General features: G+C 38.6%; 1 protein-coding gene across 4 annotated transcripts in view; it reads right to left on the bottom strand.

Annotated features, from left to right (window-relative positions):
* NFU1 (NFU1 iron-sulfur cluster scaffold) overlaps positions 1–24,467 on the bottom strand; it is a 53,518-nt gene that overhangs the window by 12,799 nt on the left and 16,252 nt on the right. For 2 of the 4 annotated variants that reach the window (XM_043980247.1, XM_043980248.1), the window contains 3 exons: positions 19,790–19,925; positions 4,261–4,327; positions 1,137–1,251 (listed from right to left, as the gene is read on the bottom strand). In XM_043980247.1, the coding sequence (XP_043836182.1) occupies positions 1,137–1,251; positions 4,261–4,327; positions 19,790–19,925 (318 nt within the window). The remainder of the gene's footprint in view (positions 1–1,136; positions 1,252–4,260; positions 4,328–19,789; positions 19,926–24,467) is intronic. The other 2 variants (XM_043980249.1, XM_043980250.1) reach the window with 1 other exon arrangement.

Here is a 24,467-nt window from a genome sequence, read left to right as displayed (position 1 = left end):
GACAAAGCAGTTGCCTTATTTTACCACTAGATGACACTAATGCACAAATTTAGAAAAACTTTCAAGTTAAAATACTACCAACTTGTTCAGTAGTTTCAGTCATATCTAACTATTCATGACCCCATTTGGAGTTTTATTGGCGAAGATACTGAAGTGGTTTGTCATTTCCTTCTCTAGCTCATTTTACAGATAAGGAAACTGAGGCAAACAGGGTTAAGTGACTTGCCCAGGGTCACACAGCTAGCAAGTGTCTAAAGCCACATTTGAACTCAGGTCTTCCTGACTACCAGTACTCTATCCACTGTGCCACCTAGCTGCCTTTGCTAACTTGTATATTTGAGTAAATATGGTATGTCAACATCACAGCCACAGAGAAAACTCAAGGATAAAAGAGGTGTCTTACATTTAAACTTATAGGTTTATTCAGGAAATGTAGTTTCCCCCCCAAACAACCAAAGGTACAGCTTTAAAAACACACACCCCAGTTGATAGTAACTGGGAGATGGATTTTTTTTTAAAAAGGCTTCTCAGGTGAATGAATTTCAAAAGGTCTATGTTTTTGTATTCAAAATCATTTGTTGGAGTTTTCCCTCATGGACAGCATCAAATCCTTACTGAAAATTTCTTAGAATGCTCAAATTTTTTTTCCATTATACATTAATTTACACAGATAAGCTCTAATTGACAGTTACAAAACCTCTAAGTTGGATGGTCATCATTCATGGTACAAAATATTCTTCACTTTATAAGACTCCTTTAAATAGTGAGCTCTCTATTCCTTTTTTTTTTAAATGGGGCAATGGGGGTTAAGTGACTTGCCCAGGGTCACACAGCTAGTAAGTGTCAAGTGTCTGAGGCTGGATTTGAACTCAGGTGCTCCTGAATCCAGGGCTGGTGCTCTATCCACTGTGCCACCTAGCTGCCCCCCTTATTCCTTTTAAGGTATGTACATTTTCCAGATTGCTGGAGGGTATTAGATGAGCATGAAGTCATTTATAGAAACAAATATATTACTTAGTCTCCAATAACTTCTCATTCATTTATTTCTCTGACCTCAAAAGGAACATACTTTGGAAAGATAGTAAGTGTAGAAGTACTAGAAAGACAAGAACTACTTTCCCAATATTTCTATTTACCTGCTTCTGTAGAAAGTGTTTCTTCATTAACTAGGGGCAAACCAGATGCAAAGAAATCCATTATTGTTGCATAAATATCTGGTTTCAGTAGGTTCCAATCTAAGTCTTCACTTTCCTATAAATGTATGAAGAAAAATGTTACCATATTTCTGCCCAATTACATTCACATGTAACTATTTTTGAAGAACCTTTACAACAATTTCATTTTTAAAACTCTGAATCAGATTTCATTTGACAGCTTTCATTTCTGGAGGCTGATTCTTTTTTTTTGGTGAGGCAATTGGGGTTAAGTGACTTGCCCAGGGTCACACAGCTAGTAAGTGTCAAGGGTCTGAGGCTGGATTTGAACTCAGGTCCTCCTGAATTCACAGCCAGTGCTCTATCCACTGCGCCACCTAGCTGCCCCCTGGAGGCTGATTCTTGTTCTGAGCTCAGTTCTGCAGAATTTTCTTCTGGTCTGTAGTGACTCCAGCCTGGGAAGCCAACACCATCCAGTCCAAAATAGTATGAATATGACTGGAAATGGGAAACTGAGGAAGACAAAAACTGCTTCAGTTGCCCAAGAGTCCTCCAGACTAGTAGTGACCAAGTCTTTAAATATTCCAGAGTGTGAAAGATTGTAGAAGTAGCTGCTGAGTTGTTTTTTATTTTAAGGAGGAGAAGAGGAATGGTACACTGCGAAATGACTGTGATGGAGAAACAAAAGGTATCCACAACCCCTGTCATCCCCAAAATCAAGTCCTTCAGTTTGAAGCCAGAACATGTCTCTTTCCATGTAGTCAGCATTTGAAGGCCAAACTCTATGGAAGGAGCCCCAGTTCAGCAGATTTAGGGGGCTCCCCGATAAGCCCCATGATAATGCAAGATAATATTCCAGAGAGAGCCCATGCTCACTCCCTTCCTCCAAACACTTGAGTTCCTATTAAGCAGTGAGATGCTTTGGAGGAAATACAGAATATTCCTAAAGCATAAGTCTGACCACATATTTTACTTCCTCAAAAAGCTCCAGTGGTTCCCAGGGATAAAATATAAGCTCTGTTTGGCATATACTTAATTTTTGCCAGATTGCTTTCTAGTTTTCCCAACAATTTTTACCAAATGGTGAATTCTTATCCCCAAATCCTAGATCTTAACATTTGTCAAAGACAAGGTTACTATAATAATTTACTACTGTGTACTATATATCTACTCTGTTCCACTCATCTACCTTTCTATTTTTTAGCCAGTACCAAATAGTTTTGATAACTGCCACCTTATAATACAGTTTAAGATCTGGTACTGCTAGATCTTCTTCCTTTACATTTTTTCATTAATTCATTTACTATTCTTGACCTTTTGTTTTTCCAAATGAATTTTGTTATCATTTTTTTCAAGCCCAACAAAATAATTTTTGATAATTTAACAGAACAGTATTGAATAAATAGATTAGTTTAGGTAGAACTGTCATTTTTATTATGACATGGCCTACTCATGAATAATTAATATTTTTAAAATTATTTAAATCTGATTTTATTTATTTTTTTGTTGTTTTGTTTTGGTTTTGGTGTTTTTTGGGTGGGGCACTGAGGTTTAAGTGACTTGCCCAAGGTCACACAGCTAGTAAGTGTCAAGTGTCTGAGGCTGGATTTGAACTCATGACCTCTTGAATCCAGGGTTGGTGCTTTATCCACTGTACCACCTACCTTCCTCCTGACTTTATTTTTATAAAAAGTGTTTTATTAATTATGTGCATGTAGTTCCTGGGTTTGTCTTGGCAGGTATACTCCCAAGTATTTTATGCTGTCAATGGTTATTTTAAATGGGGTATTTCTTATTATCTTTTCTTACAGGGTTTTTGCTGATGATATATAGAAATGCTGATGATGTGGGTTTATTTTATATCCTGATACTTTGCTAAAATTACTGTTTCAAATAGTTTTTTAGTTGAATCTCTAGGATTTTCCAAGTATATCATCCTATGTCTGCAAAAAGAGTTTTACTACTTCACTGGCCATTCTGATTCCTTCAATTGCTTTTTCTTCTCTTATTGCCATTGCTAGTATTTCTAGTACAATATTGAACAATACTGGTGATATTAGGCTTCCTTGTTTCATTCTTTTTTTTTTTTGGAGGCAATTGGGGTTAAGTGACTTGCCCAGGGTCACACAGCTAGTAAGTGTTAAGTGTCTGAGGCTGGATTTGAACTCAGGTCCTTCTGAATCCAGGGCCAGTGCTCTATCCACTGCACCACCTAGCTGCTCCTCCTTGTTTCATTCTTGACCCTTACTGGGAAGGCTTCTAGCTTATCCCCATTACAAATAATGCTTGCAGATGGTTTTAGGTAGATGTTTCTTATCATTTTAAGAAAAAGTTTCATTTATTCTTATGCTCTCTAGTGTTTTTAATAGGAATGGGTGCTACATTTTGTCAAAAGCTTTTTCTGCATCTATTTATATATGATTTTTGTTACTGATAAAATAAATTATGTAAATAGTATTCCTTATATTAAACAACCTTGCATTAGTGGTATAAATCCCACTTGGTCACTATGCATAATCTTAGTCAATATAGTGTTGTAGTCTCTTAGCTAGCATTTTATTTAGGATTGTTGCATTCATGTTCATTAGTGAAATTGGTCTATAATTTTCTTTCTGTTTTTACTTTACCTGGTTTAGTAAAGTATTAGCACATATTTGTTTCATAAAAGGAGTCTGGTAGGATTCCTTCTCTGTCTATTCTTACAATTAATTTATTTAATACTGGAATTAGTTGATCTTTAAGTGTTTGGTAGAATTCACTTGTAAATCCATCTGGTCCTGATGTTTTTTTTTCTTAACAAGCTCATTTATGGCCTGTTCAATTTTTTTTCTAAAACAGGCTTACTTAGATATTTAATTTCCTTTTCTGTTAATCTAGGCACTTTATATCTTTGTACATATTCTTCCATTTAATTTAAATTGTTAAATTTATTGGCATGTAAAAAGGAATATTCTAATGAAACAGTTTAAATTTCTTACTGAAGATGTTTAATTATAGACTAGGAAGCACTATTACTAAACTAGAGTGAAGAATTAGATGGTAAGAAAATTGCACTTGGAAACATTTAAAAACATTTCCAGGCCTATTTTCTGATTTTTCCTCTTACCTTTGTCACTGTGATGAAATCTGGTCCTAGGAAGACACTTTTCACTCCTTCAATCCTGAATAACTGCCTAAAATCAAAGGGGGAAAAAGAATTTTCTCATCAGTAAGGCTCAAAAAGGCACATTGGCTAGAGAGGGAGCTTGGGAGTTAGAAAGACTTGGGTCCAAGTCCCACCTCAGACATATACTGGCTGTGTGATGCCTCTCAGGGCTCCCAGACTCCTATGACTATACATTGCAGAGCTGTTGTCTACCTGTAATAATAGAGCTCTTCACTGGATGCTCTCTAAATGATGAAATGTTAGATCTGGTCAAAACAACCCAAAGACTAAAGAATCTTGGGAACTTTAAATTAAATTAGAAGTATGACCTTGTCCACATCAAAAGACAAGATGATATCTGATAGTTTTGTTTGTTTCTTTTTCTTTTTTTTTTTTTTTGGTGGGGCAACAAGGGTTAAGTGACTTGCCCAAGGTCACACAGCTAGTAAGTGTCAAGTATCTGAGGCAAGATTTGAACTCAGGTCCTCCTGAATCCAGAGCTGGTGCTTTATCCACTGAGCCACCTAGCTGCCCCATATATCTGATAGTTTTAAAGTGCATTCATTTGTCCAAAGTCATATTGTTTGAAAGCAGTAGTCAGGACTAAACTTCTATCTCCTCCCCACAGTATACCCCTACTCAAAGTTTTACTGTTTGGGTGAGGACACCACTCTTCTTCCAAGTCTGTAACCTTGGAATCATCCTCCTTACTCTTACTTCCCAAAGCCTTCCATCTCTAGTTACCATTTCTTATTAGTTATTCTGTCTCCACATCTCTCACATCTATCCCCACCTCAGACCATTATCAATCCCATATAACAAGGCAAAATTTCTAAAAAAGACTTTTTATGAAGCTACAAATCGGTATGATGAACAGCTTACTTTTCTCTTTAAGTATACAAATTCAACATGTTATTTCTACAACTGTCTGGCTTGTCTGTGTTCTATTCTCCTTCATGCATTTTAAATGCCTCAATTACCCTCTTTTGTTACCCCCACCCTCATTTTAGATCCCCTCTGATCCCTCAACTCTTCCATCTAAGATTTAAAGAAAAACAAAACCCTTATATTAGATATGTATAGTCCAGCAAAACAGATCCCTACATAGCCCAAAAATGTACATCTCAATCAGCACCTTGAATTCATTATGTTTCTATCAGGAGGCAGGTAGTAGGTTTTTTTTTTGGCAGTAGGTTTCAACACCCAGTCCTTGGGAATCACTGTTGCTCACTGCATTAATCAGTGTTCTGAAGTCTTTTAAAATTATTTTTATTTAGCCCATGGTTGTTATTGTATAAGCTGTTCTCCAGGTTCTGCTCACTAGACTCTGAATCAGTTCATATAAGACTTTCTTTCCAGCTTTGTCTGAAACTAACCTTTTCATCATTTCTATGATATAATCATATATTACATTTATATACCACAGTTTGTTCATAAATCCCCCAAATGATGTGCACACCTTAGCTTCCAGTCATTTGCTTCTACAAAAAGAACTACTATAAATATTTTTGTATATATGGGTCCTTTTCTTTATTTTTTCTCTTTGGGAATGTAGGCTTAGTGTTGGTATCACTGAGTCAACAGGTATGGAATGGTGAAGAATCTAGAAAGAATTTCCTTTAAATAATAGCTAAATTAGATATCCTAGAGAAGTTTTAAGTTAAAAAGTTAGAAGATATGATTTCTATTTTCAAATATCTGGAAGACTATTATGTAAAAAAGAGATTAGATTTATTCTGAGTAGCTCCACAGGATAGAACTATGATGAATGAGTAAAAATTGTAGGGAGGAAATACAAGGAAAACCTTTCTAAAATTTAGAGCTGGTCAAAAAAAAAAAAAAAAGAATGGAGGTGCTTTTTTAGGAAGTGAATTTCCCACTACAGGAAGTGCTAAAGCAAAGACAACCTGTCAGGAGTGTTTTTGAGGAGCTTCTTACATGGGGTAGGAGGTTGTACTATGTGATTTCTGAGTTTCCTTAAAAATCAAAAGGAAAGATTTTCTATGACTCATGCCCACTTAAAATAGAGAACTGCATGATGAACTGTACAACTGTCACTGGGAAGAGAGTTAAAATAATTAAAACAAACCAGCCCCAGAAGGTTTCTATTCAAAGAATCCCAGAGGGAGCAGCTAGGTGGCGCAGTGGATAAAGCACCAGCCCTGGATTCAGGAGTACCTGAGTTCAAGTCCGGCCTCAGACATTTGACACTTACTAGCTGTGTGACCCTGGGCAAGTCGCTTAACCCCCATTGCCCCGCAAAAAAACAAACAAACAAAGAATCCCAGAATCTTAGAAATGGAAGGAATCTTACAGGCCCCAAAGTTATTTTGTGTATACTTTGTATTATATATTTCTGTATGCTGTTTTTGTTTTTTTGTTTTGTGGGGCAATGAAGGTTAAGTGACTTGCCCAGGGTCACACAGCTAGTGTCAAGTGTCTGAGGCTGGATTTGAACTCAGGTCCTCCTGAATCCAAGGCCAGTGTTTTATCCACTGTACCACCTGTATGCTGGTTTTTTTTTTCCAGAAGAACTAAAACTTTTGAAGGGTAAGGACTGTTTTATCTTTGTAATCCTAGCAGCTAGCACAGTATTTGATACACAGTACCTGCCTAATAAATTCTTGAATTAAGTTGAATGGCTTTAAGGAATCGTGGATTGAGACATGGCTAGTGGACTGTATATCTGAGTCACATCTTAGACTTAAGTCTTTAAAAGAGAGCAAGCAGAGATCTGAGAATGAAAAGTATGAGAGCTGAGAGATGCAAAGATGAGACAGAAATGCATGCTATGCTCCAGTTTGCTGGACAAAAGACCAAAAAAATGAAGCCTGTGGTTCCTTGAAAGTAGTGCCCTATTATGCAAACTTAAGGACAGACACTACTAAGGAAGTGCTAATGGTAAAGTGCTCTTTTCTTTCTGAGATCACAGAGGTAACCTCCCCTAATTGCTTGCCCTTGATTCACCCTGGTGCATCTTTCACTACTCTACTACCTGCTCCCCTCCCCCCTTCATGTAGCCTCCTATATTTCAGTATAGTCCCACCAAAACCAAAATAAAACATTGTTTCACCTGTAGATGGGATATCACCAAGTTCTGTCCTCTGGCTATGTCTTTATTGTTATCTCTACCAGATTAACACCTTCATTGCTGTCTCTTTGAGTACAGTTAGAAAGAAGTCTCTTACTGATATCTGTTGTCACTGTTGCACTTGCTGTCCTTGGCTGCTGAATTTATTGACTTCTCATGTATTTTTGTTGTTTGGGGAATTGGAGAAGCAAACAACTTCTTCAGTGCTGATTTTCTTCCTAAAAATATTTCAAACTCTTCTTTATTATTTATTATTACTATTTATTTTGCCCTGTATGGTTAAGTTCATATTTGTAAGATAGTTCACCTTGGGCTGCATTTTGAGCTCCAAAGCTCTTTGGAACACATTATTCCATTCCTTCCTCTTTTTTTTTTCTAGTGGATGTGGAATATTCTTGCATTATTTGAATGTCTTTTCCTTTGTCTTTGATGGCCTTTTTCTTGATGACTTGAAGAACTTGTTCCTGAATTTAAATGTTAAATTTACCACTAAGTGTCTGGGAGTTTGCCCCTTGTTTTTTGTTTTTTTCTGGATGTAATCCATGAATTCTTTCAATTGAAATTTCATTTCCTATGCTCAAGTTTTGGGCAGTTCTCTTCTATTATTTCCTTCATTATGGTGTTGAGATTTTTTATCCTGCCCTCCTCTTCTAGGAGACCTGTGATCCTTAGGTTTTCTATGCATCCTGCCTTTGATTTTCACATTTTGCTTGCATTGTGAGCATATTTTCTTTCTTGTTTTTTGCTTCTCCTCTTCTAGGTTGGCCTTCACTTTTGTGTATCTGCATTCCCTACCTACTGGTCTCTCTTTGGTTTCTTTAGTGAGGCTTGCCATCACAGATTCAAGTTTTTCTATTCTGCTCATTCATTTTGCTATGCAAGACAGAAAATCTGCTTTCATAATTCTTATTTCAAACCACTCAGAAACAGCATGATGTGGTTCCACGTTCTCCTCAAATTCCATAGGTTCTCTGTCTTATCAAGTGTTGGAACAATTTCTTTCATTTTGCAGAATGTATTCATAGATGCCTGAACTCATTTACTAGATATGGAGGCCATTATTTTCTTCTGCGGTTATTGTTTTTCCTGTTGATGTATCTGTTTATATTCAAGATCTTTGAGATTTCCTCCTCCTGAGGATACTTCCTGGTACCCTTAGTCTCTGTTCTCCTATCCCCTCTCCTTTATTTTCCTTTCCTTTCCTCACTTCCTAACTCCCTCCCCTCTGATTGTGGTTTCCTTGGGGGCTGGATCTCAAAGTTTCTCAGCCTCATCCTACACTTTCATTGTTCACCAGCCTAGTCTCTGTCCCAACTGACTTTCTGGATGATCAGAACTGGCCCCACTTGGGTGCTATACTCTTTCCCTCAGGCTTGGCGGGATGCTACACAGCTCTCCACCTGTACAGTGTCCTGTGCTGATGACTTGTCCCAATCCCTCAATTCCTTAGTTCTCTGGCCCAGCACCAGAAGCTCAGAGCCTACTTTCCTTAGAACCAGCAGAGTATACTTTCCCAAACATCAGTAATTCAGAGCTTTGCAGCCCTGGTGCTTCTGGGTTATAGCATCTGGCAGGCTTTTGTTCCTAAAGGGCTCCAGCTAAACAGGCTACCAAGGCCCAAATAAACTTCCACAGCCTAGAGCTATGGTCTCTATGGCACTGAAAAGACGGAGGGGGGCAACAGGAGTTGGGGGAGGTTCTGATGGGAACCAGTGTCACATCCTTGGATCTTCTAGTGCAGTCTTGCTGCCAGGAACATGGGATGTGGGGGAGGGTTGCTAAGTAAGCTCAGGGTCAGTGAGTGTTAATGCTTGGATTTTCTTTTCTTTTTTTTTTTAACCATATATTTTTTTTTAAAGCCTCTCTCTCTTTTTTTAAACTGTCTTCTTTTTCAAACCATCTTCCAGGTATCCTAGACCAAACGGCCAAAGAGGTTTTATTTTTGGTGCAGAATTTGTTTTGGAGAGGTCATGGGGATCAGAGAAAATGTCTAGTCTGCCATCTTGTTGCTCATGTCACCCATAAGTCCACTAATGGCAAAATGAAGAAAAGATGAATGGCGCCCAAAAGGTTAGGAGCTGAGTCACACACAACCTCAGGGAAATATTTTTGGAATAGATTACAAAAGGAGGACTTGACGGTGATAGCAGATAATTTCTTGATTAGAACTGATGCTAATGCTAATTTCTCTAGTCAAATATGCTCTCTCCAGTCAGAAGAAAGGAATAAGCTACCCTGGACAGGTCAAAGGAAGGAAGACACTTTATAAACGTAAGAATTAAAAATCAAAACCAAACCCACACACGAGGCTGAAGCCAAAAAAGTGTAGATAATAACTAGATACAGTGTACACAGAAACAACTGAGGCAATAGAGCTACAGATGAGAATCTAACTTATTCCTGCTAGGGAAAACTATCTGGCAAATACAGAGACTTTTTTTTTACTTTGAAATGACACATGTTCAAGCTAATAGAGGTCCTGTACTCTTATAATAGACAGATAATGCTTTCTTTATATAATGCTGCCTAATCTATTGCTCTGAATAAAATCTGATGTCTGTAATAGTTTCAGATTGTGAATGGCATGATAGCAAGTAAACAGAACTTCATAAAAAAAAGTGGCCCCAAAAGAAAAGGTCCCTTTCTAGAGATGAAGAGTTCTAGGGGCAGCTAGGTGGCACAGTAGATAGAGCACCAGTCCTGGAGTCAGGAGGACCTGAGTTCAAATCTGGCCTCAGGGACTTAACACTTACCAGCTGTGTGACTCTAGGCAAGTCACTTAACCCCGATTGCCTCACCCCCCCCACCCCCCCCACCCCCCGCATTTGATGTCTTGTTAAGCCAAGTATTTAGTCATTTAATAGAACCACTCTAGGATAGAACATGTTCTATGTAAACCCAGAGCTTCAGTTCTGGAACAGAATTATATCACAGTATCTTATAGCCTCACAGGTACCATATGTTATGATTTTCAAGCAATTTCTTATTATTAGGAGCTCCAAAACTTATGCTTCAGACATGCTATATGAAATAAATTTTACAGCATTTCATCACCAGTATTTCTGCTAATATTGTTATAAAGTGGCAGGAGGGGACAAATATGGGTCCCTGTCCTGTCCCCATATGTTGGCCCTCTCACCGCCCGGGGTCCAATCATTGCCAGGGTCACAGCTTTGTGACAGTCTTAATGATTAAGGCAATGTGATACAATGGAAAGAAGAATGACTATTGGATGGGAAGGCATTAACAGCTAGAAGGACCAGGAAAGGTCTTCTGTAGATGGTGGAACTTGAGCTAAATCTTGGAGGCTACAGTAAGAATGAACAGATATATGAGGAATGAAGCACAGGTACAATGAAAGGAGATTATGATTAGATAAAGCAGAAAACAATTCAAAGTTGAACAAGTTAACCAAATCAAGATGGGGAAGGAAAGTGGAGCCAAAGCAGCAGTGATTGCCTGGGTTGGTACTGAATGGTAGAAGGACTGGAGGTAGGAGAGACTGAAAGTAGTGAAACCAGAAAGGAGTGATATAACAGCACAGGTGAGAAGTAACAAGGGTCAAACCAAGTTGACAGCAATAGGAAAAAAAATATAGGTGATGGATCTGAGAGATTATTTCATAAATAGGGGTTCATAAGTGACTAAATGAGAGGTGAGAGAAAAGAAACAAAGATAATCTAAAAGTGACCAGTATGAGAGACTGAGTGAATAACAGTGACAAAGACAGAAATAATAAATAATAAAATCAGAAGAGGGAGTGATAAGGAACTAGGTTTTAGACATGTTAATAAGTTAGAAATGTTAGTGGCACACCCAGATGGAGATTACCTGAAGCCAGATGGAGAAGTGAGGCTGAGCTCAGAAGACAAGTCAAGAGCAGATAGATAGAATTAAGAATGATCTCCATGGACGTGGTAATTGAAGCAGTCAAAGTGGATAAGCTTGACAAGGGAGGGTATGTAGAGAGACAGGATTAAAGACAGACTTTTCTGGAATGCTTTATAGTAAGTGGTTAGGAGAAACTGAGTCAGAAGATCCAAAGAAATTACAATTAGAACTAGAACTAGGAGAATGTAATGCATCTGAAACTAAGGAAGAAAAGAAACTATATTATAAGGAGGTAGTCAACAGTGTCAAAAGCTACTGAAGTTGATGACAAGGATTGGAAAAAAGCTTCTGAGTCTAGGGAATAGTGATCTTTGGGAACAATTTCAGTAGAGGAGTGTGGGAAGAAATCTGAGTGAAAAGGTTTAAGGAAAGAGTAGACAATGAGAAAGTAGAGGTATAGTTTTTACAAATTTTAAAAGAAATTTAATAATGGGAAAAGAGATATGGGTTAGTAATTGACTCAGAAAGACCTGAGTATGTTTATAGGTAGAGAGAAAAGAGCCAGCAGTGGGGAAGAGATTGAAGATTACTGAGGTGGCAGGAATGACTTTTGTGCAAGGTCCTGGAAGAACCTAGAATACAGCCTCTGACCCCCACCCCAAATCTTCTATAATACAGGATACCTATCCTCAGTTCCTCCAAGCACTGCTCATCACAAGGGGTTTCCATTCCCTGCCTCCCCAGTCACCTTGCTCCAGATAAACTCCAGTTTGTCAGTGTTCCTCTTAAAATGAGGCCCCTAGAATGGAACATATGACTAAATCATGGTTTTACCAACGTACATTGAGAATACTATTTCCTTCAATCTGAACACCATTTCTTTATTGACACAATCTAAGAACGTACTATCTGTTTTAGAAGTCTGGTTATACTTTGGGCTTGGATTTGATTAAGCTCCTTGTCACCTAAATTCCCCAGGTCTTTTTTCATATGAACCAAGTCTTAAGGATGCTGAACATGTGCCACAAACATTTTTAGACTTCATACTTACCCTCATTAAATAAAATTTTGTTAGTTTCAGTTCATTTTCTGACTAGTCAAGACCTTTTTGAATTCTGATTGTCATCAGCTCATCCAACAAACCTGTTGTCCCTTCCAGTTTTGCATTATCTGCAAATTTTTGTTTGTTTTTATCCAAGTCATTTAAAAAAGAGTACAAATAAGAGGCATGAGGATAGAGTGTGACATGTCACTGTTTTCTCCTTCCAGGTTAACAGCGATTTTTTTGTTGTTCAGTCATGTCCAACTCTTCATGACCCCACCTGGCAAAGATACTAGAGTGGTTTGCCATTTCCTTCTCCAGTTCATTTTACAAAGAGGAACTGAGGCAAAAAGGGTGAAGTGACTTCCTCAAGGGCACACAGTAAGTATCTGAGGCTGGATTTGAACTCAGGAAGATGAATCTTTTTGATTCCAAGCCCTGTGCTCTACACCATTTTGCTGCCCCTTAACATTGATTAGTTAGCCAATATTCTCATGTATGGTTATTTGATATGTCCCAAATCAAGCTTACCTGCTATTATTCAGTTCACATTGCTTTATCTTGTTCATGAGACTATTACAAGAACCTCTGCAAGTATTTAGTTAAAATCAAGTTATATTGGGGGCAGCTAGGTGGTGCAGTGGATAAGGCACTAGCCTTGGATTCAGGAATACCTGAGTTCAAATCCGGATTCAGACATTTGACACTTAATAGCTGTGTGACCCTGGGCAAGTCACTTAACTCTCACTGTCCCGAAAAAAAAAAAATCAAGTTATACTGTATCTGTGGCATCTCCTGTGATCTCTAACACTTTAGTAACCTAGAAATGACATTAGTTTGGCATGAAAACTTATTCTCATTCCTGACTCCACTATTAAGTCAATAATTCCTATAGGTAGCAGAAGCCTATAACTGAATTCTTCAAATTCAGGAAATGACATTGCTTCTTGTTAAGGGCTAAAATTCTAGCTAAACTGTCTAAAATATCTAATGAGTGGTCGCCAATAAATTATAAACTTTAGCAAGAGTTAGACTTTTAAGTATTTATTAAGGAGAATAAGAATTTGGTAAAGAGAGAGAGAGAAAGGCCTACATTCATCTATCTATTAAAGGGAGAGCACATTTCTAGCCCCACTCCCCACCAGCGTCCTCAGGAAAGAGCCTCAGTCTCTTCCTTCCTCCTCCCACTAGCCCGCGTCACTTCCTGATACCAAAGAAAAGACTCCTGTTCTTGCCCTCAAAGACCTTCGCTTCATGGGTGGAACTCTTCTACAGTAAGTCTCCAGCAAGTGGCGTTATTCCAATCGTTACATTCTAAAAGACTAAACTTAAAAAGGTTTTTTGTGGGGCAGCTAGGTGGCGTAGTGGATAGAGCACCAGCCCTGGAGTCAGGAGTACCTGAGTTCAAATCTGGCCTCAGACACTTAACACTTACTAGCTGTGTGACCCTGGGCAAGTCACTTAATCCCAATTGCCTCACTTAAAAAAAAAAAAGTTTTTTTGTTTGTTTGTTTTACACCTGGAGCTTTGGTAGACATCACTTGAGCTAGAATGCGAATTAATTAGAAATTTTAAAAAATTACACATGAACCTATACCTGTTCTGGGTGCCTTGAATCAGGTATACATTGGAGAGGGATAGAAAGATTAAGAGGATGTATATTATCTAATTATATTTGGCATTTAGCATCAGTTATAGATTCTTAAAAGTTTATTTTGATGGTGTTTGAATCTAAAATCTCTTAGCATACTTTCTCTGAAAACCAAGCAAGAAGAAATTTAATCCAACATTCCCCTTTTCACAGTTTCATGATGTGACATTTCACACTTAGAAAATGGCTTTTCTATATTACTTTCCCTTATCAGCTTCCAAAAGCTGGGCTATTTCTGATGTCAGTAATAGAATTGGTATCATTTATGCTCTTTATTTCTGGGTTGGTTCCAGTTGGAATGGGTTCACAACTTGGTCTTGAAATGTCTAGAAATTCAGCTATCTTTAAATATATGGAGAAAAGTTTCAATTGCTTTTAAACAACAAAAACATGGAAAAGGTTTTTTTTTGCATACTTAACACAGTAATGTGCCAATTCACATTTTTTTCTTAAAAACATTAGAAATTTATAGCAGCTCTTTTTGTAGTGGCTAAGGATGGGAAATTGAGGGGATGCCCATCAACTGGGGAATAGCTGATCAAGTTGTGATACAGGATATTAATGGAATATTATTGTGCCATAAGAAATCATGAGCAGAAGAACGATTTCAGAAAAACCTGGAAAGATTTACATGAACTGATACAAAGTGAAGCAAGCAGAACCAGAAGAACACTGTACATAGCTAACATCAATACTGTACAATGAACAACTGTGAATGACTTCTCTCTTATCAAACAATAGTGATCCAAGACAATCCTAAAAGACTCATGATGAAAAATCCTATCTGGGGGGCAGCTAGGTGGTGCAGTAGATAGAGCACTGGCCCTGAATTCAGGAGGACCTGAATTTAAATCCGACCTCAGACACTTGACACTTACTAGCTGTGTGACCCTGGGAAAGTCACTTAACCCCAATCACCTCACCAAAAAACCAAACCAAACAAAAAAATGCTATCTGCCTCCAGAGAAAGAACTGATGGTGTCTGAATGCAGACCAAAGAATAATATTTTTTACTTTCTTCCTTCCTTTCTTTTTTGTTTTAAGTTTTTCCCACAAAATGACTAATATGGAAATATTTGACATGATTACACGTGTATAACCTATATTGGATTGCTCACCATTTCAGGGAGGGGGGAAAGAACTCAAAACTTAACAAATATTTAAAATTATTTTCATATGTAACTGAGGGAAAATAAAATATTTTGAAACATTAGAAGCTTTAATCTCATTCAAATTGTAGAACTTTTTGTCTTTTTTGTTTTTGTTTTTTTTTTAGTGAGGCAATTGGAGGGTTAAGTGACTTGCCCAGGGTCACACGGCTAGTAAGTGTTAAGTGTCTGAGGCCGGATTTGAACTCAGGTACTCCTGACTTCAGGGCCGGTGCTCTATCCACTGCGCCACCTAGCTGCTCCAAGTTGTAGAACTTCTTAAACAAACTTAAATGAACATTTTTTTAAGCACCTATTAAATGGTAAGCACTGTGCTAAGAAATAGATGGGAAACAAAGATTTTTCCAGAGAGAGAGTTCCTATTCTCATGAAGCTCACAATCTAGAAGAAATAACACACACACACACACACACACACACACACACACACACACACACATAACTATAATAAAAAATATATATGTACATAATAGTGGTACAAACCAAATGTTATATAAGATTTAAGAGGGGAAGAATTATTACTGACTAGGGATGATCTTCAAAGACTTCATGCAAATGGAAATATTTAAGTTGTGCATTGAAGAATGGGTAGGATTTCAACAAGTTGAGACTGGAGAAGTTAAGAAGGCATTCTAAGCATAGGAAATAGCTTGAGCAAAGGAATCAAGACAAGATAGTGTGGGAGTCTGTATATGCTATTTGTTTGCTCTCTATCCCAGGGGCTCCTCTCACTGTTTGGAGAGGGTGAAAGTTGGACACTGGAGATTTCCTCCCTAATTCTCTACCATTTAAGGAGGGCTCTCAAGGACTTGACCTCATCATTTCCCACCAGCTGACATGGAATAGCCCCAAATTCAGGCATCTGGCCTTTATAATCTTGGGCTTTCAGCAGGGTTCTAGAGGCCATCCCTGGACCAGACCCACCTGGACTCCCCTGAACGATATCTCCACTTGTTCCTGCCTGCTTATCTCCACCTTCTCTTTCTGCTGTGAAAGAGGCCTCCCAAGGTGCTCACAGGACACAACATTACAACCAGAACCACAACCACAACAACATAATAATAATAATAACATTTTTATAGCACTATGTGTCAGGCACTGTGATAAGTGCTTTATAAACAAAATCTCGTTTGATCCTCACGACCCCCCTGGGAGGCAGGTATAATTATTATCCCCCTTTTGCAGTTGAGGAAACGGAGGCAGACAGAGGTTAGGTGACTTGCCCAGGCTCACACAGTTAGTAGTTAGTAAGTATCTGAAGCTACATTTGAACTCAGGTGTTCCTGACTCCAGGCCCATTGCTCCATCCACTGGGTCACCTAGCTGCCACAAGATTAGACCTGTAACGATTGGAATAACACCACCTGCTGGAGACTTACTGTAGAAGAGTTCTACCCATGAAGTGAAGGTCTTTGAGGGCAAGACCAGGAGTCTTTTCTTTGGCGTCAGGAAGTGACGCGGGCTAGTGGGAGGAGGAAGGAAGAGACTGGCGCTCGCTCTCGGGCTCTTTCCTCTGGACTCCGGTGGAGAGTGGAGCTAGAAATGTGCTCTCCCTTTAATAGATAGGAATCTAGGCCTTTCTCTCTCTTTACCAAATTCTTATTCTCCTTAATAAACGCTTAAAAGTCTAACTCTTGCTAAAGCTTATAATTTATTGGCGACCACTCATTAGATATTTTAGACAGTTTAGCTAGAATTTTAGCCCTTAACAGATATTGTTGTTCACATATTATTAGTTAGCAATAGTTATTATATTTTTACTGTTCCGTCAAGGAAACATTTTGTTTCTTGAGGAACAAAAGGGGGGACTGTAATGATTGGAATGATGCCGCCTACTGGAGACTTGCTGTGGGAAAGCTCCACCATGAGGAAATGCCTCAGAGGCATTGTGGCTTTTCCTTGGCGTCAGGAAATGATGTTTGCTCATGGGTGCTGTCTATCAAGGCTACCAGCCAATCAACTTGAGGAGCCTCCTATGGTCTGGGAGGAGACAGGAAGGAGGAAAGGGAGCCTACGCAGAGAGCGCTGGGCTTTTTGGCTTCCTGACTTGATGGTGGTGGCGGCAGAGGACTTCACAGGAAATTTGAGGAAAGATAGGAATGCCAGGCTGTTAGAATTCTGTTCTCAATCTTTTTCTTTCTATTTTCCAATAAACCCTTAAAAACCTAAACTCGTTTTATCAGTGATTTTTAGTCAGTTTCCCCCAAACTGGGGGAACAGATTAGAATCCACATTTAGAATCTTAAATTACACAGACCTCAAGGGAGGACTCTGATCAGTCTAATCATCAGCCTCTCTCTCAGCCTGAACTCACTCCTCAATGGTTAGCATACTCCCCTACCTCAAACCCTCCCCATCCCAAGGATTGTGATCCTCACACATACCATCTCTTCATTTCCTTCCTCTTCACTATCCCCCATGCTTAGAATGCTCTCACCTCACCTTTGCTTCTTGGGTTCCCTAGCTTTCTTCCAAGCCTCAGCTCAAATCCCACCTTCTGCAGGAGGCCTTTCCTGGTTCCTTTCTCTAGGCCCCTCTGTCCCTCTGACCCAACTGCTAAGCCTTCTCTTGGAGATTACCTTCCATTTTCACTGTATATATTTTCTATGTTGTGCTACAGGAAATGACAAACAGGATGATCCCAGAAAAACCTGGAAAGACTAATGAACATCGATGTATAGTGAAGTGAGCAGAGCTGGGAGGACATTGTGCGTAGTGACAGCAGTATTGTTCAATGAGCAATTGTGAATGACTTAACTACTCTCAGCTGTGCAATGATCCAAGACAATCCCAAAGAACTAATGAGGAAGCTTACTATGTACCCCTAGAAAGAACTGATAAAAAGAACACTTGTGGATTGTACATATATAACCTGATTGTGATCTTGTGGAGGGGGGGCGGGGAAAGGAGTGAGGGAGGGAGAAATATTTGGAACTCTAAATCTTATGAAAATGAATGTTGAAAACTACCCTTACATGTAAATGGAAAATAAAATAAATGTTTGTTGCTGAAATAAAAAAGAAAAAAAAAGGAAAAAAAATATTTTCTATGTAGTTATTTATTTATCCCAACACATTAAAAGCTCCCAGAGGGCAGGGACTGTTTTGGGGCCTTTCTTTGTATGCCAGTGTATCCTTTGTATTCTAAGCACATTGCCTGGAAGCACATAGTAAGTGCTTATTAAATGATTCCTGACTCTTGGTTGGTAATAAAGACTCACTTTCCTCCATGGTGAGTGTGTCTGTGTCTTCCTATCCCCAGCACCCTCACCTCTCCAGTATGGACAGCATTTTTCTTCTTTTTGTACAGGATTCAATAACACAGACTGTGTTTCCATTTTTCTTCTTTTTAAACTAAGTTGTCTTCATTATTGATGTATAAATACATTCTATTTTAAAAAATAAATACTAAAGTCCACAAAGATGGAAGGTGATAAATGAGCTATATAGAAAGTGTGGTAAAAATTAATATTGCAAGTTTTAGCTGAATCATTTGGGAGGGACCATACCTGGCCCACCCTGAGATTACTTATGCTACTGAGATGAGAAGGAGAACTCTCCATGAGCAGCTTTTGAAGGACCTCCCCTTTTGTTTTTGTTTTTGTTGTTTTGTTTTGGGTTTTTTTAGGCAATGGGGATTAAGTGACTTGCCCAGGGTCACACAGCTAGTAAGTGTCAAGTGTCTGAGGCCAGATTTGAACTCAGGTACTCCTGAATCCAGGGCCAGTGCTTTAACCACTGCGCCACCTAGCTGCCCCCAGACCTCCCCTTTTGGGGAAGGAAAGATTGAATGTGACCTGAAGGGAGGCGATGCGCTCTCTCCAGTGTTGACTGAGATCATGGTGGCGGCAGCATGCTGGTTCTCAGTCTGGCAGGCTGTTCAGGCTTGGGTGAGTTACTTATGGAAAACCCTAAATTCCTCTGAACCAGCTTAGGCTAAGTTTAGAGTTAAGAGATCTGTATTTCTATTTTCCCATTTTCTTATCTTTGATTTTTATTAGTTTCACCTTTGTGGTTTAATCAATTCCCAAGAAATAAAATCTGATACTTTTGTGAACTAAAGCTTAGAGGCTCCTTTCTTATTGGCCTGGGAGAAATATCTAAAAAGAATAGCTCAGAGGGGAGATTAAACTTAAAAAAAAAGGTCCCTCATATTTCTGGGACCCCAATATTAAGGCAAGTCACCCAAATAACACTCAGTATATCTAATTTTGGCTCTCACAAAAGAATGTGCTAAAGACATGGAGGAATTTAGGAAGTTGTATGGAGGCTGGCAGATGATAGCAATAAGAAGGGAGAGGAAGTGTTATAATTACTTAAATATATCACTATGTGGGATAAATGTCTTATAATATTTTGGTTTTTTATTGTTTTGTTTTGTTTTTGTTTTTGCAGGGCAATGGGGGTTAAGTGACTTGCCCAGGGTCACACAGCTAGTAAGTGTCAAGTGTCTGAGGCCGAATTTGAACTCAGGTCCTCCTGAATCTAGGACTGGTGCTTTATCCACTGTACCACCTAGCTGCCCCTAAATGTCTTATAATATTAATCCACATTATAAGGGTTAAACCCAAAAGTATAAAAGCTTCTAGAGAGAAAACATATCTACTTTATAATGAGAAAAACCAGATCACATAAAATATACTATCTTAACAATAGTTCATCAGCCATTCATATTACTTGGGGAAATATATGAAACATTTTAAAGTACCTAGCCAGAGGGGAGCGGAATGCTGTAGCTGGTGTAGGAAAGTCCATGGTCTGTGATACCAATACTGGTTTTCCTGGGATAAATTTCAAACTGTTCGGGTTGGGGGTATCCTGTGTTTGAATAAACATGCATCGCACTGAAAGACAGAAGAAAGAAAATTATGTTATTCTGGAAAAAATGGTCATTACAAAGCTCAATGTTTTTCAAGTTTTCTCTTAAGAACTCTAAATATACTCAAAGCTAGATTGTAGTTGTCTAATAAACTAGCTAACACTGTTATTAAAGAATCCCTGGTCATTTTGCGGAGTGGCTTTAGCACCATATTTTAGCATCTTGTGCCACTCAAGTATATTCTCTATAATCCTGATCCTGAAGCAAAGTGCTTCACTCTGTTCTGTCTAAAGCAGCATAATTTCTTTAAAGAAAATATAATAAGATTAGCAGCTGAACACGGAGAACATTTATAAGTGGGAATGCAAATTGCTTTCTGGACTACTGATTTCAGAGAATCAGGATGATTTCTATCTTTTACTGTTTCTTCCAGTTCCCAGATTAGGTTGAGAATGGATTTACTTTTGCTCAGAGATGAAGAAAGAACTGTAATTTTCATTTCCTGTCTTGCAATTATAACGACTAGTTAGGATGAAATGATAAATTGAGAATTTATAGTATTAAATTGTCTGTCCAGGTACCCATCATGGCAACAATTCTTTTGGAAAAAAAAAATCAAAATTATCCTAGCACAAGCAAAACTACTCAAATAGATGAACAAGTGTTATATCTTAGGGAGATGGTGAGATAACAAGGTAACAACACACTTTATTTGAAGTTTAAAAGGAAGACTATTTGGCAAAAAATGTGGTTTCCATGGAAATGCTCTATATTCACCATTCTGAAAATACTCCAAATTTGTCAGCTTGTGGTATTTTGACCCTTTCTCCTTATTTAAGAGAAGAAGAGGAAGGAAGGGATGTGAGGGAATAAGGGGAGTGAAAAAATGGGGAGGAGGTATCTCGGTATCTATTATTATTTACTATTTGTTTTAATTCTGTATTGAAAGTGTTATGGGGAAAATTGGTGTTGGGGGTGAGTGGGTCCTTAGGAATTAATTCCTCTTTTAAGAATTACAACCTCTTGCACACAAATCCAATTAGAATAAAATAATATTTATTTAGGCTCTGGAGAAAGGAGACCAAGAAAGAAGTCATGCTTCTTTCATTGGGAGATAGTTTCAGAGACTTGGTTCTCTGAAGATATCTATCTCCTCAAGCAGGAGAAAGGCAAATACTTTTATAGAGGACCAATGGTGGAGGGATGGAAGGGGTGATCACCTTGATGTGGGTTGGAATTAATTATCAGATTGATCGTGAGTTGTCCCAAAAGAATTACAAAACTCAGTGACGGGCAGCTAGGTGGCTCGGTGGATAGAGCACTGGCCCTGGAGTCAGGAGGACCTAAGTTCGGATCCGGCCTCAGACACTTAACACTTAACTAGCTGTGTGACCCTGGGCAAGTCACTTAACCCCAATTGCCTCTCACACACACAAAAAACCAAAAAACAAACCAAAAAACCTCAGTGACTCAGTTTTCAATGATGTGGGATGGATTTAGGGTCAGATTGATTGTGAGTTGTCCTAAAAGAATCACAATACTCAGTGACTCAGTTTCCCAAGTTTTATTGCAATACTGTGAGTGACCACAGGGAGAGGTTCATGGAGGTGTCTCTCAAATAAGGAAAGAAAAGATAGTTATATTTATAGTATGGATAAACTGGTTATCAGTATCATTATAATAATCTCCTCCTTAGAGAAGAAGTTATCCTAATTTGGAGTTCCTGGGGGCTTAAGCCAACCCCCGATGTGGGTACCTTTTTCCGCGGAGGTGTGTTTTTGGGGTTTACCTGTCATAAGGTGAATCTGGAGACAAACTTGGCTGTCACCTTTTTCATTCCCATGCCTCGTTTCAAAATATTTTCATTTACCAATTAGAATTTCTATGCCCTATCTGTATATCATTGTTAGAGTTAAGGTCTCTATGACCTGCCTCTTTATGTTCTTGTTATGAGTGGTGATTAATGTGGGTAACAAGAGCCTAGGCCCTGACTTGTAATGAAGGCCCAAGTAATCCATTAATCCCCTTTTGGAGCTAGGGTCTGTAAGTTATAGCCCCTCTTGGAGCTCAGATCTAAATTAGAACTCGGGTCTTAGGTTTTTCTGTTAACCCCTTTTTTTCCTACTACATCAATCTGACAGTGGAAAGTTCCCTTATTGGGGTGATCACCCAAGGGACACATCCCCCACTGGTGGTGGGCTGGGGGAAGTTGGGCAAGAGGTGGCTCTGATCTCTCCATGGCCACTCAGGCAGCAGCCACGCCTTATGGGGCTTATCTCTCTTGCTTCAGTGTGTGTCCATTTTCCCAAGGAGAAGTTGGTCAATTTAAATTTTAGTAGTCCTAACCCCATAACAAAAGGGTATTTGAATTGTTGTGCTATAAGAAATGACAAGCAGGATAATTTCAGAAAAACCTGGAAAGATTCCTATGAACTGACGTATAGTGAAATGAGCAGAACCAGGACATTGTGTACTGTGACAGCAGTATTGTTCTATGAGTAATTGCGAATGACTTAACTAGTCTCAGCAATACAATGATCCAAGACAATCCCAAAGAACTAATGATGAAGCATACAATCCACCTCCAGAGGAAGAACTGATATTGATTGAACACAGACTAAAAAAAAAAGGTACTTGTGGATTGTACACATATAACCTATATCAGATTGGTTGCTGTCTTGTGGAGGGAGGAGGAAAGGGAGGAAGGAAGAAAAATGTGGAACTCTAAATCTTATAAAAATGAGTGCTGAAAACTACCTTTACATGTAACTTTTAAGGGCTAAAATTCTAGCTAAACTGTCTAAACTATTTAATGAGTGGTCGCCAATAAATTATAAGCTTTAGCAAGAGTTAGACTTTTAAGCATTTATTAAGGAGAATAAGAATTTGATAAAGAGAGAAGAAAGGCCTAGATTCCTATCTATTAAAGGGAGAGCACATTTCTAGCTCCGCTCTCCACCAGAGTCCTCAGGAAAGAGAGTGAGAGCGAATGCCAGTCTCTTCCTTCCTCCTCCCACTAGCCCGCGTCACTTCCTGATGCCAAAGAAAAGACTCCTGGTCTTGCCCTTAAAGACCTTCACTTCATGGGCAGAACTCTTCTACAGTAAGTCTCCAGCAGGTGGCGTTATTCCAATCGTTACATAACTGAAAAAAAAAATAATGCTTGTTGAAAAGCAAAAAACAAAAGGGTATTTGAGGAAACCAGTCCCACTGGGAAGGTAATTGGAAGGTGGCTCATCTACCTAAATACAAGGAGGATAAAGAAAATAGTTGAGACAGGGGAAGGTCTTACTTTTCTGCATCAATCATATTAACTGGGTCCAATGCAAAGTAATACTATCTGATTTCAACTGGGCCCTTCTTTTACAGGGCAATTCTTTTACTCAGCTCTTATGGATTCCCTATCAATCACACTGTTCACAGAAGCTCTTCTAAATCATTTCCTCTTCTCAAAGACCCAAACACCACCTCTTCCCACCTCACTCACAGGAAATAATTTCATATACTACTTTACTGAGAAGACTGAGACCATCAGAGGTAAGTTACCTACTTCTATCCTCCATTTTTTCATATAACTATACCCTCTTTACTCCTTCCCTCTTGTCTCAAGGAAATAGATAGCTCTTCATTTTGTCATTAACCCTTTTCCCTGTGTCCTCAAATCCCACACTCTTCTATCCCTTCCAACACCTTACTCCAATAATTCCTAGGTCTCCTTCCCCAAATCCACTTCAACTTTTCCCCCTCCACAGCCTACCAAATAAAATAGAAATTCCTTAAGCTGGCTTGCAAAGTCCACAAAAATATGAATCCAGATAGCCTTATTTCACGGTATTCTATGTTCCACATGAACTATAATTGTGTAAAGATTGTATCCCTACTTCTGCCAGTTACAATCCTTTGTGTACCCCTCTGACCTCACCTCCATGCCTAAAAAAAACTTCCTTCTTTTTATTTTTTTTAATCTTTATTAAGAATTTTATTTTTCCCCAATTACATGTAAAAAACAATTTTTAACATCCATTTTTTTTTTGGTGGGGCAACGAGGGTTAAGTGATTTGCCCAGGGGCACACAGCTAGTGTCAAGTATCTGAGGCCAGATTTGAACTCAGGTTCTCCTGAATCCAGGGCTGGTGCTTTATGCACTGCACCACCTAGCTGCTCCTTTAACTTCTATTTTTAAAACTTTGTGCTCCAAATTAAATTCCCCCCCCCCCAACTCCCCACTTAAGAAGGCAAGCAATTAAAAATAAGTTATACTTGTATAGTCATGCAAAACATTTCCATTCAGGTGTGAATTCTTTTGATCTCCAAGCTTAAAGTGATTCCTTTCTTCTCAAATCTCTCATTATACTTTTTTCCCCAAATAAATATTTTATTATTTTCCAGTTACACTTAGGGATAATTTTCAACATTTGTTTTTATAATATTTCTGGTTTCAAATTTTTCTCCCTCCCCAAGACAGCAAGTAATGTGATATGGGTTATATATGTACAATCACAATAAACATATTTCTGCATTAGACGTTGTCTCATTATACTTTTTGACCTCTCCTATACACTTATCA

Source organism: Dromiciops gliroides, chromosome 2, assembly GCF_019393635.1.
Source record: "Dromiciops gliroides isolate mDroGli1 chromosome 2, mDroGli1.pri, whole genome shotgun sequence".
NCBI classification, from domain to species: Eukaryota; Metazoa; Chordata; class Mammalia; order Microbiotheria; family Microbiotheriidae; genus Dromiciops; species Dromiciops gliroides.
Note: the sequence above shows the minus strand (reverse complement) of the source record. Positions and strands in the feature narration are given on the sequence as shown.